The 13,863-nt window shown below is 41.7% G+C and overlaps 3 protein-coding genes and 1 long non-coding RNA gene across 4 annotated transcripts in view; 3 read left to right on the top strand and 1 right to left on the bottom strand.

Annotated features, from left to right (window-relative positions):
• The window catches only part of LOC126560096 (uncharacterized), a 428,080-nt gene that overhangs the window by 200,446 nt on the left and 213,771 nt on the right, over positions 1-13,863 (top strand). The window lies entirely within an intron of this gene.
• LOC126559891 (uncharacterized) overlaps positions 1-13,863 on the bottom strand; it is a 224,337-nt gene that overhangs the window by 120,079 nt on the left and 90,395 nt on the right. The window lies entirely within an intron of this gene.
• The window catches only part of LOC126557130 (V-type proton ATPase 116 kDa subunit a 1-like), a 145,415-nt gene that overhangs the window by 46,506 nt on the left and 85,046 nt on the right, over positions 1-13,863 (top strand). The window lies entirely within an intron of this gene.
• LOC126559791 (uncharacterized) overlaps positions 1-13,863 on the top strand; it is a 36,744-nt gene that overhangs the window by 18,502 nt on the left and 4,379 nt on the right. The window contains exons 2-3 of the mRNA XM_050215964.1: positions 6,847-6,978; positions 12,633-12,760. Coding sequence (XP_050071921.1) covers positions 6,847-6,978; positions 12,633-12,760 — 260 coding nt within the window. The remainder of the gene's footprint in view (positions 1-6,846; positions 6,979-12,632; positions 12,761-13,863) is intronic.

Raw genomic sequence — 13,863 nt, forward strand, 5'->3', positions numbered from 1 at the left:
AGCGACGCTTTTGGACGGGGTGGAGGGGGGTGGGGGGAGGGAGGAGAATTTCCCCAAAAAAAACATTTTCACGATCAGCGCGAGGAAAAATAACGAGATGCTGTACCGTTTTTTTTTTTGCAATCTGCCTACTTTCGAGTGGCGAAGAACAGTTGATTGGGCCGTGCCGAAAATCATTTTACGAACTTTTAGTGAACGACCAATCTCAAAGTCACTAGAAGGTCCTGCGAGAGTCCTGGACGGAGTTGACGGTTGAGACACACCAAATAAACGCAGGGAAGCGAGCCCATTTAGCTCGCCTACTGTTGTCGCTTCGGCGATGCGGAAAGAATCGTGGGCGAAAACAATTCGACAGGACATTTTTGGCAACATTTTCGGGTTGGGATGGGTGCTCCATTGGGTGGGGAGAAAGGGGAAAACCTCATTCCTTTAACCACAAATTACCGCCTGATGCCAAATTCAACGGCGTGGCGTAGAGGATAAATTTCCTGGTGGGTTCCCATGCTTCAGGCCCTTCCGGTGTCCTACCGACAACCTACAGAAATGGTGGACTCCTTCCCTGGATTGGATAATTAAAATAGGTTGTGATTAGAGTTTAATGTTTCCGTTTTCCTGCCGTTGGCGGTGGATTATTGGGAGATCCCACACCCCAAACCTCACATTCTCTTACCAGAAAAGGGCCGTGATTTGCGTCCGGCGCACGTTTGTGTCATCATCATTTTCTTCCTAAATTCCGCCCAGTTGAAAGTGTCGTACAGCGAAAGCTTTAAATACATTTCTGCCAATTTATCTTCCCCCAGAAACCACCAGATCCCTGTTTAACTTTTCCCCCTCGGTATCAGTTGGGTAGTGAAGCTTAAGCACCAGTGTGTCCACTTCTCACGGATTAAAGTGCAATAGCAACAATTCAACTATCAAGGTAGAAAGAGAGATGGCACGGGAATTTCGCCAACGAAATAGCCATGGAAATCGTGCCGAATGGTGATTGCTATCGGACGGGTGGCAATTGGATTCGATGGCCAAAAATACGAATGGCTCCCAGCATTGCACCAAATGGGACGGAAACAAACCCGAAGCGGCGGGCAGAAGCGTTTTTGGTTTTTTTCAATTCGCTGTAGCCGGAAAATGGTTATTAGATCCGGTCAAATCTTCACCGTGCCTTAATTAAATTGTAGGCTTTTTCTTGCAAAAGAGACGCTCGGTTTGAAAGTTTTGGGATGTTTTGGTGCTTTATCGTGTTCGATTCGTTATGTGCTTGTGGTTTCGTTCACTACGAACGAAGAACTAATCAAATCTTGCATCGTTTCAGGCTCATAATACGTGTGTTTGGGTGTAGAAATATTGTGTTACCGTTGTGAAAGCCAATATTCATCCAGAATAGAAATGCAATAAGTTCAGAAGGACTGTTTCGTAGCTCGAGAGCATGCTTTTGGTCAGATTGCATATCTTTAGGCGTCTTAATTGATAAAAATTGAGAATTGTAGTGATTCAAAGCTATCTTTTTAATTTGTAGCCCATTATCTGTGGGGTTGGAACAGTTAAAATGTGTACAAACATAACTAACCTAAACTTCTTTGTACCAAGTTGTCAGAATGTTTTGTTTAAAAAAAAAAGAATGTTTTCAAAATGTTTTAAAATGATTATGCAGTATTTAATAATAAAATTCAAAATAATTGTAGTTCCCTAGACTGTTGGCATTTATTAAAAATCTAAACTAGCGCTAGCAATTATATACTAACTTGTAAAAATTTGTACTTTTTTTATTTTTATAAAATTCTCAAATCTTATACATCGATTTTAGAGCAGCGTGTCCCATTTTCAATAGCGATAACTGATTATCCTGTTATAAATTGTGTTTTGAACCTTGATTTACAGTGTTTGGATCCATAAAATGGAGTTGAAGAATCAGTTAGGGGAATATTTCAAATGAATATATGTATACTGCAAGCACGTTGGGACTGATTTAAGGGAAATTTGCTTCTCGGCTGTTAGCTTTGCAAACAGCGTTGGTTTAAAGAAGCAATTATTATAATTATTTATTACAACCTCTTTTACATGTGATGTTTGCATTAATTCCGTTCAAATGTTAATAAAACAGCGTGCTGATGTAAACATAATATTGGATGATATAATCTATATAATAGATGACCGACCGACACGAGCAGGTTATTAAGCCTAGACGAAGAGGAAGGATAAGAGAGTCTCTAAATCCATACCATTTAATGTTTTACGCTTTCCATAAGAATCTTTAACAAACCGTTAAAGCTGTCAATGTCACTTAGGACCTTTATATGTGGATGGTAGCGTTGCCTCAAATAGAGCATTCTTTCAGTACTTAATAATAATTACATCCTAACACGACGTTAGATATCGATTACCATCCAGCAATCGTCTTATCTCCTACTGACTTTTCCAAGTTATGCTTCAATCGTCTCGTTTGAAGTAACACAATTCAATCTGATTGTTCAACATTCCAAGAATAAAAAAGCTCCCTTCCTTACTGCACTTCAACCGCAGCCGCATCTTATTCCACTCGCGAGGTTAAAGGTCAACCGAACCTTCGGTTTCACAGATTGACGCAACCAAACTGGCACTAGCTCGTTTCTCCGTTGGGAGAACACAACAAAATTCCAGCCAGTCCCAAAATCACCGAAATCAAAACGATCTCGACGGATATATAGCCATCCAGGTCGTGTGGGGCGTGGGCAAGCGTGCGGGCTCGGTTGGCAGAAACATCATTACCGATTCCGGTCACATGCGTGTCCCATCATCAGCACCATCACCGCAAATCATCAAAACGGACATTCAAGACCTGGAGGTCTTTCCCAGGTCGTCCCATCGCGCTCATTTCGTGACAATGACCGTTTGTGGCGTTTGATGAGCGTGGGTCGCCTCCCATGGGGAGTTGGTGCTTCGTTATCAAGATGGTGGTTGATGTATATGTGTGTGTGTGTGCGTTTTTCTTCCTTTCTTTACGTTGAGCAACGGAAAGAAGGTACTTTTCTTTTGCTTTCTTCCGACAGTATAAGTTTGGTTGCCCCAAATGAACACGCCAAACTAATTTGCTCCGTGACGAATGTTTACTGTTGTTGGACTTTGGGGTTGGGGCTGGAGTATCGAACGGGCGGAGTGTCAGAGACAGTGGCAAAAACTTCTACCGTACCAATCTCACCGGATGTCGCACACAAACAATTATCTGCACAGCAGGAGCGAGGGCTCGGTTTGCCGAAAATGAGACACGTGGAACGTATTGAGAATAGCTTCCGTTTGATATCGCCCGACCGTAGGGGGTGGGTAGGAGAGGGAGGGGTATGTGGTTTAGAGAAAAGACAGCCGATGTCAGCAGCTACCACCTGGAGGCGTATTATTTTAACAAACGAACGTTCCCTGGATACAGCAGGGCAAGTCTGACCGGGACAAAGTCTAACGAAGACTACGGACGAAACGCACAGGCAGTTGAGATTTGATTGATTTTTGATGAACGTGTGAAACGATTCAAATTGCCCGAAATGAGAAGAAAACATTGCTGGACGGACGGATTGATGAAGTGAAAATAAAAAAAAGGCCTCCGGGAAGCACTGAGTGGTGCACTGACACAAATGCATCATCAAATAGGTCAACCGAAGATGTCGCTTTTCAAGTGACACGATGACGATGAGATGATGCTGATGCACATCAGGCCATTATGTTTAATTTCAATTACAAACTCAATTACGGACGAAACCAGCAAAAGGCTCCCACTCCCTCAGGCCGGGGTGGGATGGAATGAAAATAGAAAAGAAAACTTTTCTCCCAACGCCTTTTTATTTCCTGCTTTTATTCGGCAGTTTCAGCTCCGTCACATGGCAAAGTTTACATTCTCGTCTAACAATCGGTCATTCTCGTAGCTGAATTTCCGCATTTTTTTGTGCGAATCGCGCACCACGACGAATGTCCAACGATGACCATGGTTTTGTGTTTTAGTGTTCGATTTTGATTGAATTTTTTGTTTTGTTTCGGAAGCTCTTTTTTCGCCGCAATCGGATGCGATTTCGATGCAAATGAAGTGCAATGCTGCACGTGCATCCACAGCCCTTCAATCGGGGGACGGGATTGAAATTAATTTTATCTCATCCCACCTCATCCCGATGATGAATAATTCGAATCCGTTTAATTGAGCAACCGAATCGTTTTGCATATTTCGTCCGTGCCTCCCTGGTCTCTGATTGTGGAAGTACTCAGTCCCACCCGACGGTAATAATTGAATCTATGCTTTTTAACAATTTAATCCCCACCTTAGTCTTCGCGGCAATCAACCGATTCGGTAGATTTCCTTCGTTTTTTACTATGAGCGGTTTGCATCAAAACCGAAACAACTTTTCTCTTTAAGGGAGATTTTGTTTTTTTTTGGGGAACTTTGTTCAACTCCACAATTTCAAGCACTGGAAGAATATTATCGTTTCCAGCGAATAGAAGAAACGATTTTACCCGATGATGATAGGGAGAATCGGATTTTGGGATGGAAAAATCCTTCAGTGTAGGCATTTTGGTTCTGCCTGAAGCTTTGTTGATTTTTTGCTGCTCCCGATCCTATCCCAAACCAGTGTGTCCTGGTGTGCTTCCCGAGAATTTTGAAATTTCAACCGAACTCGTTAAACCCCCCTTAGGGAACTGATGCGGCAAAGTGGAGCATTTCTGTTGGCGTTTGTATAAAGATTAACATATTAAATTACTTGTTCGCATTTCTGGGAAATTGTTTACACTCGGTTGGAATCGATGAGACGCGCTACGATCGGAAACAGATGTAAAGTATGTTTGTCAAAATTTTGGAAAATTGCTTCCCGGTAGCGGAAGCATGCGGTCAAACGTTGCTGATGTTTGATGCTTTACTTTTATTAGTGTTGTAAGAATGCAATGTATCGATAGTGGCTTGTTTTTTTTGGGACGATGTTTATAACCCCTGGAGCTATGCAAATTTCGTACAAAAAACATTTGCTGGTGTAACATGATGGTGGCTTTGCAATTACATACCTTCAGGCGCTCGAGTAAATTTTAAAATAGAACAGCTCGTATTAGGTGTTTTAGATTAATAGGTAAAATAGGTAACATCAGACTTGCCCATCAAAATATTCTACATTTTTTTAGCATTACAAATGTTCTACACTCGGGACACAGCTTCCAATGAATATGTTCTAAAGGCTAAAGGTAACATATCAGCCGGATTGTTCAACCGTTGGCCATCGCAGAATGAGCAGAAACTCCCTGAGGTTAAAACTACTGCTCTTGAGAGGGAAAGAGAGGCTTTTAATTCAAAGGTTAGCCATGGCCTTCTCGAGCCTTTTATCAAGAAATGTATCCTACTCATCTAAATGTCAACGTGTACGACCAATCCGCTTAAGTCATTAAAAAAATGCGCCTAATTGTAGGCAATTTAAATGGAATTGCTTTAATTTTAAGTGCAGAGATAGTAGAAGCCAATTATTATCCCAAACTGAATGGGCTTTATCCCTTTTAGAAATTAGCAAACGAAATACACAAGTTAGCGGATTGTTTAATTCGCCAGAACTCAAACATGCCCACTGACACCTTCCAGGCAATTACATTTCTGTGGAATAAGTCCCACCTCCGCCCATTAGATCCATGTTTCAAACACTCTACCAACAGAGTGGAAATTCGTAGAATCACAACATTACATTATAAACTTTAACTGAAACAGACCAAGGTACCTGGCTACTGAACGCAACTTGACTATTCTGTTAGTGTGACTGTTACAAAACTTTACCTTTCGAGAATCGAGTTCATTTTGAAGTTGAATTAAATTGTGTAAACCATGCGCAAAAGTGCAGTCAGCAGTAAAAAAATGAAAACAAAAAAAAAACGGTGATTTGGTTGCTGCCGGCTTGTTTAATTGTCCCCTGTTACTGCGTAAGTTTTAGTTTGTATGTGTGTGTGTGTGTGTTATTTGTGGTGTGGTTTACGAAACATTGTGGCCTCTTTAACAAACTCCGGTACGCATTTCATGTGGAAGCTGTGACAGGTTTATGTTGGCAGGATGCGTTCCGGGAAACATCGGTGAAAACATGCACCTTTTACAGCACAACACACGCACACATAATCGGTTACACATGCACCAAAACACGAGCACCCCAAACCGCCTTTTTCCCATGTTTGTGTGGCTAACCAATATGGTGGAAATAAATGCATTTGAAAGGGATACTGTTGCACGGCACAATAAAATAAAACTTTTGTTTCAATATTAAGCACTACAATATGCACGGTTACATGGACTCACATACATGCACAAACACACACACACACACACATCCACCAATGCACACACGGGTATATTGGGTGAATAATAAAACGGAAGATTGGAACACTGGACGCCTGTGAGAACGTGCATTTCACAGGAAAACTTTTACGACACAGGAAACCGAACCGGTAGCCATTTGATACCTTTTCGCACGCCTTACCTTTACGGTCTGCACAGCGCTTCTGCAGAACACTGCCAACTGGTGGAAAATCTCCTTTTCCTCTGAATGGCTTTTCAACGGCACGGTATCAGAGTTGTGTGCCCGGGTTTTTGCTTCCCTTTTTTCGCGATATTTATTCATGTGATTTTATTTTCATTTCCCTATCGTTTCTGGATGTTTCTCATTCGAGCTTTACTTTTGTGCCTTTTTTTTGTTTTTCATTCAACATCCAAAAATAAACAGTAAAATTAACCATCTTCATTCACTATCACTCCTTCCTCTCTTCATTTCTATTCTTTTTTTTTCATTTCATCATTCGTTTCTTTTCTCTTTTCTTCCTTCTTTTCGCTTTCTATCTTTTCTTTTCTCTTTTTTTTTATTCCCCTTTTTCTAGGCACAATCGAACAGTTAGAGAGTACCTGTGTTTTTGATTCCGATTTCGGTCTCATCCTGAACTGTGCCTTCAAAAAGTCCGGCCTCTTTCGGGTGCGGAACTTGGGCGGCATCAAGGCCCACTTCGGGTTAGGTATGTTTCGTTTCGTTCAGGGTGTCTGTTGTTTGTTTTTTTTTCGGATTTATTTTGCGTTTGGTTATTTTTTCCCTTTTCTTTTTCTTCTTTTTCAACTATTTGTTTTATGATGGATGGGATCGGGTGTTCGTTTTTCTTTTCACCTTTTCTTTAAATATTTTCCCCGTTAGTTTTACTAAGAACCTTCGATTAGTACCTTGTTTTCTCAAACACTTTCTCTGCCTAACAATCTTCCATTCAGAAGTCTTTATTTTCTCTCCCCCTTTTCCACTGCTTTTCCTTTTCTCTTATATGGTGAAGGGCTTTCATCCTATTACAGCTCAAAAGCTTTCTGAGCATTCCGAGAAATTTCATCGAAGTCTGAAAGCGGATCAGAACTGTTGTAAATGCTCAATGCAACGGAAATTGCCTGTTGCTAATAGAAGTTAGCTTGTATCTTGGTTGTAGGTTTTCCAATCCGCTCGTAGGAAGGGTTCTATTCGTTGACAATCCCCCGTCGGACGATGGTTGGTGGTGTGATATGGAATTATTTCCTAAAAACACTATCAATGTATTTCGATTGAAAAGGCTTTTTCTTAGTAGTATAAGGCAGTGAAAGGATGAATATAATCAATTCACAATTTTTTTTCCTGTATCAATCGATAAAATGGGGTTATATGTGTTCAATATTAGACCACAAAAAAGAGCTGTGCAACTTATATTTTTCTTACGAAACTTTTGTAGATGAAGCATTTGATAATTTCCATTTAAATGCAGTTTTCCACACCTATTCACGTCGGGTGTTTAATTTAGCTTTGTTTCTATGCAATTGCTAATAAAATAGGATGAAGTTGATTAAAACAGCAGCTTAAATTGACAGCTAAACCACATTTTTAATTGCTGGTTGTATACATTCAGGGGGTTTTCTATTAATTTAAATTTTAATCAAATACTGACTCAGTAACATGCACATGCAATAGGCCACAATTCTGACGCTAGATGGCATACCACAACGGTGCAAAATATCGAACAAGCTTTAAAATTTAAATTTTATACCCTGCCCTGTACCCTTCGAAAATCGATTAACTTTCTCGGTGTGCGATAACTTTGCGAGAAACTTTTGGCGAGATCAACAGGGTCCTCTCACCAGGAGTTCACCGCCCAAATAGTGACCAGTCATTCAATGTTCACCGATATCATCTGCCATTTCACTTTTCTTCCAAGCATAATCACGAAGAGGAAAATGGAATGTTGGCTGACATGACCCCGTGTGTACTGTGTACTTACTTATGCATTGTAGCCACAGGTACTTTCGTTCGCCCAACGCCTGGGGATGATCTCCCCGGGAGGAGGATATCCCGGGGCACTGGCCGTTCGCGATTAAATGGATGGGCACCAAATTTAGTAACGTATTCATGGGCGCAATGAAGCATACTTTCGAGCACAACTCCATTTTCTTCCCCACTGTTCCAAAAACAGATTGTTGTCCCAGTTGGTGATGGTTGCAAAATTGTGGGATTTGTCTACCAGCGAGCGACAGAGAGGTCCTAACCCTTGCCCGGGACCACAAAGCATCAATGTGTGGACGGCGGCGAACCTGGTGATGATACACGGTATGACTAATGGCTAATCACCACTGATCCCCACGTTCGACCTCCATTATGCATTGCAATCAACCGTTTACAATCAACTGTGAATAGTAATTGCATGAAAGTTTCCGTATAGTTATCCCAGCGTCGTACTAATGATAGGGTGATGGAAGAAATTAGATTTTCGCTTTTGACGGGGGTTATTTACTCTTTCATCTGTAAATTTACAATTGTTCTCCATAATAATAAGTTGTTCAGTGGGATGGCAAAGTGCGTTACATTTAAAGGAGATTTTATTATTCGTATTGTACATTTATCATCTGAAGAGCACTTTGATAAACGCCTAGATGTATGCAAATTACTTTTTAACCAACCGATCGTTCACAACAGCTCCTTTTCGTGTCCCGAAATCGTCTAAAACTATTTCAATCGAAGCGATTACAGTCCTTTCGATCATGTAATTTCAACATTCTTAACTAAACTTAGTTTTCAAACCTAAAAACTCTCTGAATCTATGTTCAAACGTTTCGAAAGTAAACTTTTCTGAGAGGGTTTTTCTCCGCAAAGCTATCGATACGGCTGTGCCGAATTGGAACAAACTGTCACTTTGTTCGGAAGTCACCGGTTTGTTACTGGTTGCAGCACTGCACAACGCCGCATCCATTCCAGCATCATGAACATGATTTATGCAGAACCTGTGCCCCATCACAAAGAGGTGCCCCAGCGTAGCTAATGCATATAAATTATCGCTCGACGCATAGTATGGCGTTGCTGCTGCTGCTGCTGCTTACAGTGAGGGATTTATCTCGACGCAATAACTAGCTAAGCCCCAGCTTACGATACACACACACACACATGTCGATTGCAATGCAACCGAACCCATCGACCAGAAGACGACAACGCGCTCCGATCCTGTCAATTTAGCCAAATGTTGGTGCTGCTGCTGCTGCTGCTGATGCTCGTGTGCTTTGTTTCGTAGGTCACCCTAGACCTCGCAGCATGTTTACGCTAAATTGTTCGCGTGGCATCGACCACGTCGTCTCGTCCAGGATTCCTGATGTGTGCGATTCCATCGATGCACAATCTCTTGCTACCCCTTGTCGCGTCTCACCCACAACCACCGTTCTGTCGCATCAGCGAACCATCCGGATGGAAAATAAGGCTCGTTTTCACGGTTTGGCTGTGTTTACTGTAAAACCCCACCGCCTGGCGTGCGTATACACCGAAAGGGCAACGGTCCGTAATACAATCGTACCCGGCCAACGGACCGACCGGTAGCAATGCAATGCAATTTAATTAGCAAACATATGACGATCAAAACCACCGCGCATTGCAATGGGTAATCATGCCGATTCGGTAGCTTATTTGCATGATGTTGCGGACGATGCAAATTCAACATATCGGTTTCATAATTTCCATCTCCCGGTTCGGTGGAGGCCAGTAAAAGCGGTTCCGTATCGTCATTTAACTGATTAGGCTGGTTGCGAGGGTTTGCATGTGCAAGAGCTTTTCACGTTGGCAATACTTGCAGTTCAACGCCTGAATGAATGTTATCACTGTTGCTTGTCGTTCTATCATAAGTCATGCTGCGTTCCGGGACCGTTTAATGTCTGGTTTGAACCGTATCAGTCAGTGTACAATGGACATTTCTCCTTGCTGTCGTCCTGTTATTGATAGGCAAATAAATTTTATTGTATACTTTTAGGAGTAATACTGCTTTCTGTCCAGGATGAGGAGCTGTACAGTAGTGATTAGAAAAACGGTTCAGGAGACGGAGCTTGCTCCGATCGGCTCCAGTTATGAGTGGAACCGGACACGAGATTAGCACATCAAAAGCGGTACAGATAAGGATTTAACGGCTTGAATTAAGGTTTTCGAAGCATAGCATTTCATTCAACGAATTCCTTAGTTTACTAGCTAAGAATGGCTCCTAAAAGTATGCAATATCTGCAAGGGATTTTTTAAATGTATTCATGAGGTTAAAGTGTCCTTACATGGTTTTGTTTTTCAGTTTGAAATCGAATCGAATTAAAAAAAAGGTCTTAGGTTTGAAAAACTTTGGCCGAAACTTTTGTACTTTTCTAGTCTGTTTAGTTGAACAAAATGAATGAATAAAATAAAAAAATAAAATAGTTCCAGATTAAATCGTGCCCAGAATCCAATGGCACGTGAATGTTGGAATATAGCAGCCAAACAACCGCTTAAACGATAGTACTGATGGCAATTTCATTGCCCAAACATGGTACTCGCTCCCAAGCACGCTCCCAATGGATGGAGGTAGCAATAATCGTAATCGTTTAACGGAAATGAAATGGGTTTGAATTTTACGACCGTTGAGACGGAACGGTTGACGGTTCCGGTGTGTGTGTGTTTTTTTCGTGAAGAAAGTCTTTCTATGTTTTGTTCTTTTGGGTTGGAAGGACTTTTTTTTGTGCATTGATGGCTAATTTTATGACGTTTGCGAACGCGTTCCGTGGTGCAACAGTCGGACGAAACGTGTAGAAGACAGATATACAGTCGGGCCTTTTTATTTGCACAGTTTTTTTTTTTTTTTTGGATACGCTTCATATGGCACAGCACTGTCGTAAACTTGTTGATGTGCGTTGTGTTTGTTCTTGTTTGGTGTATCTGCTGCCTCTGCAATATTCCCACTGAAGATTCGTCATGTTAGCAAAACCCATATGAAAGCTTTGCCGGCGTGGCGTTACGGTTGGCGTATTTGCTGAAGCAGAATAAGCCAATCTGGTTGCCAACTTTTAGCCAGCAGAACTCAACTCAGACATGCTGCTTTCTGCGGAACTGTCTCTCCCCAGGAAAAGTGTGGTTTACTCTTAAGCGCTTTCTTAAGTACATCAATCGAAGAATTATGCTGATCGCGAAACGTGTGCCACACATCACCCGGTTTGAGTTGGTGTAATGCTGAGCATCGTGTAAGCCGGTATGTCGCTTTTGGCACACACACACACAAAATCGTGGCCTTGTCAGTCGTTTAGTGACGTGCGATAAAAACGATGCCGAAATCATCGCTTAGCATACGCAATAACATCGATCAGAGGTTTTGTGTTCGGTATGTTTGAACAGCTGGTCCTGGGTGGATGATGATGAAACGCTACCGGGTGTTCGTGTTTTGACGCTTCGCATTACGCTGGAAAGCATTATTCAACGTGCAATAAGCCGTGTGTCAAGCGAAGGAATCTGGCATCTTCCGATGAGAAATGTGCGTGTGAAAAATTAATGTACAAAATTGGAATTATTTGGATGCAAAATTAATCAGCTAGCACCGGGTTGATAAACGAAACCGACCACAGTGACGGATAGCCATTTGTAATCCTGCGTCTCGTTTATCACTGTCACCGTCGTGCTTTCGAACAAGCACGGCTGACTGTGTGTTACGTTTGCCGCTGCCGGTTAATGTTGTTTTAGTCGATGTTGATTTAATCACAGGCTGCTGGTGGGTTGCTTGCTGAAGCAGTTAGGAGGCCCACTCCTCACGGTGTATTAATAGCCGGAATGGTAAATAGAAATGAAGAAATGCTCCCACCGTACGTGGGGGCAATATCGCCCAGATGGGTCTCTGTATCTCTGTTTGCTGGAGAAACGTTGGAAAGGAAAAAAAGGAGCAACATTATGGCTTCTTGGAGCCTTGGTACCATAGAAAAGAAATATGAATCCAACGCTGCATTTTGGTTGGCGTGCAAAAAGCACATACACTGTGAATAGAACAAAGTTTGTTCTGGATGTTCCGTTTGACGGTGTTCGCGTGTATGTGCCATTGAGCTTAAATATTCATTGCGCCACAGATATGGCAAGAGCTTACGACAGCCCCAGGGATGGTAACAAAATCCCTTTCCTTCGCTGCTTTCCATTTCTCTTCGGGTTTCCTACCATTGTGACCTTTACTATCGCCTTCTAACATCCTATCCCTTCTATCACACTGACAATCTCCTCAAAAAAAAAAATTATAATAAACCCATCGATACGAATTATAAAGCAAACATTCACACACCACACACACACATATATAATGATGATATGACCTTTTTTTCTTTATTTTGCTGCATTTTCCCCATCGAATTTATGTAGGCTTCAGCGTCGGAGATGAGCTGGGACTGGCCGAATCGCTCGGTAACGTCGAGGCAAATAAACGGCGCGCCCTCAACATTCGCACCGGTGCCAACAATATCGGTGTCCTGCCTGCGTCCAAAATGCCGGTAAGTTGTGTTTGATGCGAAGCTTTCACTATTCTTTTTAATTTTTTCTTGCATCCTCGTGACCGCGACCACACACACACACAATACAGACCACAGACCACAGGGTTAGAAATGCCACCCGAAAAGGGTCACACTCTGGTGGTGAGAGTAGTGGCATTAGGATACAAAAACACATATTAGTACGGTAATGGTGGCCGATTTGTTTGTGTGTTGGGGTTGGAATGGATGGGAAAGATTAAACGATGCACGTCGAACGGGTAACCGGTATTTATTTGGCAAATTAGATTTATTGCTACAAATGTTCGTTTTCATCTTTAATTAGGGCTAATAGAATTACTTAATAGGCGCCATAAGAGTCTGTTTGGGGTAGCATGCGCCTAAAGGTATACAAATTTAGGAAATAATTTAGTATTAAGCCGAAACATAATCTTCTCATTCGTTAATTCACTAGATCTTCAGTGCTCTTTAGAAAAAAAACCGAGCATTTGGAAGGGCAAATGCGAGCTGTAAATTTCATTGCCCAGCGTGTTTTCGGTTTTTATTTATTCCAACCATTTTGACCACATTGACATTAGCGATATGTGCAAAATTTTTCATATTGTTAGGCATTTTTCTTACAGTGGTAGCGAGGGCTTTCGCCAGCGAGGGCTTTTTTGAGCCTCTTACCAAATATTCTAGGGGCGGCCCTCTCGAGTCTTTTACCAATATTACTTCTCGAGTCGTTTACCCAATGTTGGTCTGTCTACAAACTAGAAGACTACACATAAAAATTGTAGAAGACTATACTTTAAAATCGTACAAAAAATGTATATTGCATACACTTAGGCGTTGTGATTCTGTGGCGGAATCGCGATCTAAGCAGAAAACTCCACTACACTAGGCTAAAGTGCAATGCAATACAATGCAATATACTGTTTGAAGCATCACTATTTGATGAGAGCTAAAGAGCTACCGAGGATTCGTGTTCAAAAATCAAAAACAACTTGCAACATACTACGTAGATTATATGAAAAACCTAAAAAAAGGAAATAAACCCCATACTAGTGGGACTAAAAACGTTTTCAGTTTTAGCCAAATGTCCAGTGCTACGGATGCATTTTTTG

This window comes from Anopheles maculipalpis, chromosome 2RL (genome assembly GCF_943734695.1).
Source record: "Anopheles maculipalpis chromosome 2RL, idAnoMacuDA_375_x, whole genome shotgun sequence".
Classification (NCBI taxonomy): Eukaryota; Metazoa; Arthropoda; class Insecta; order Diptera; family Culicidae; genus Anopheles; species Anopheles maculipalpis.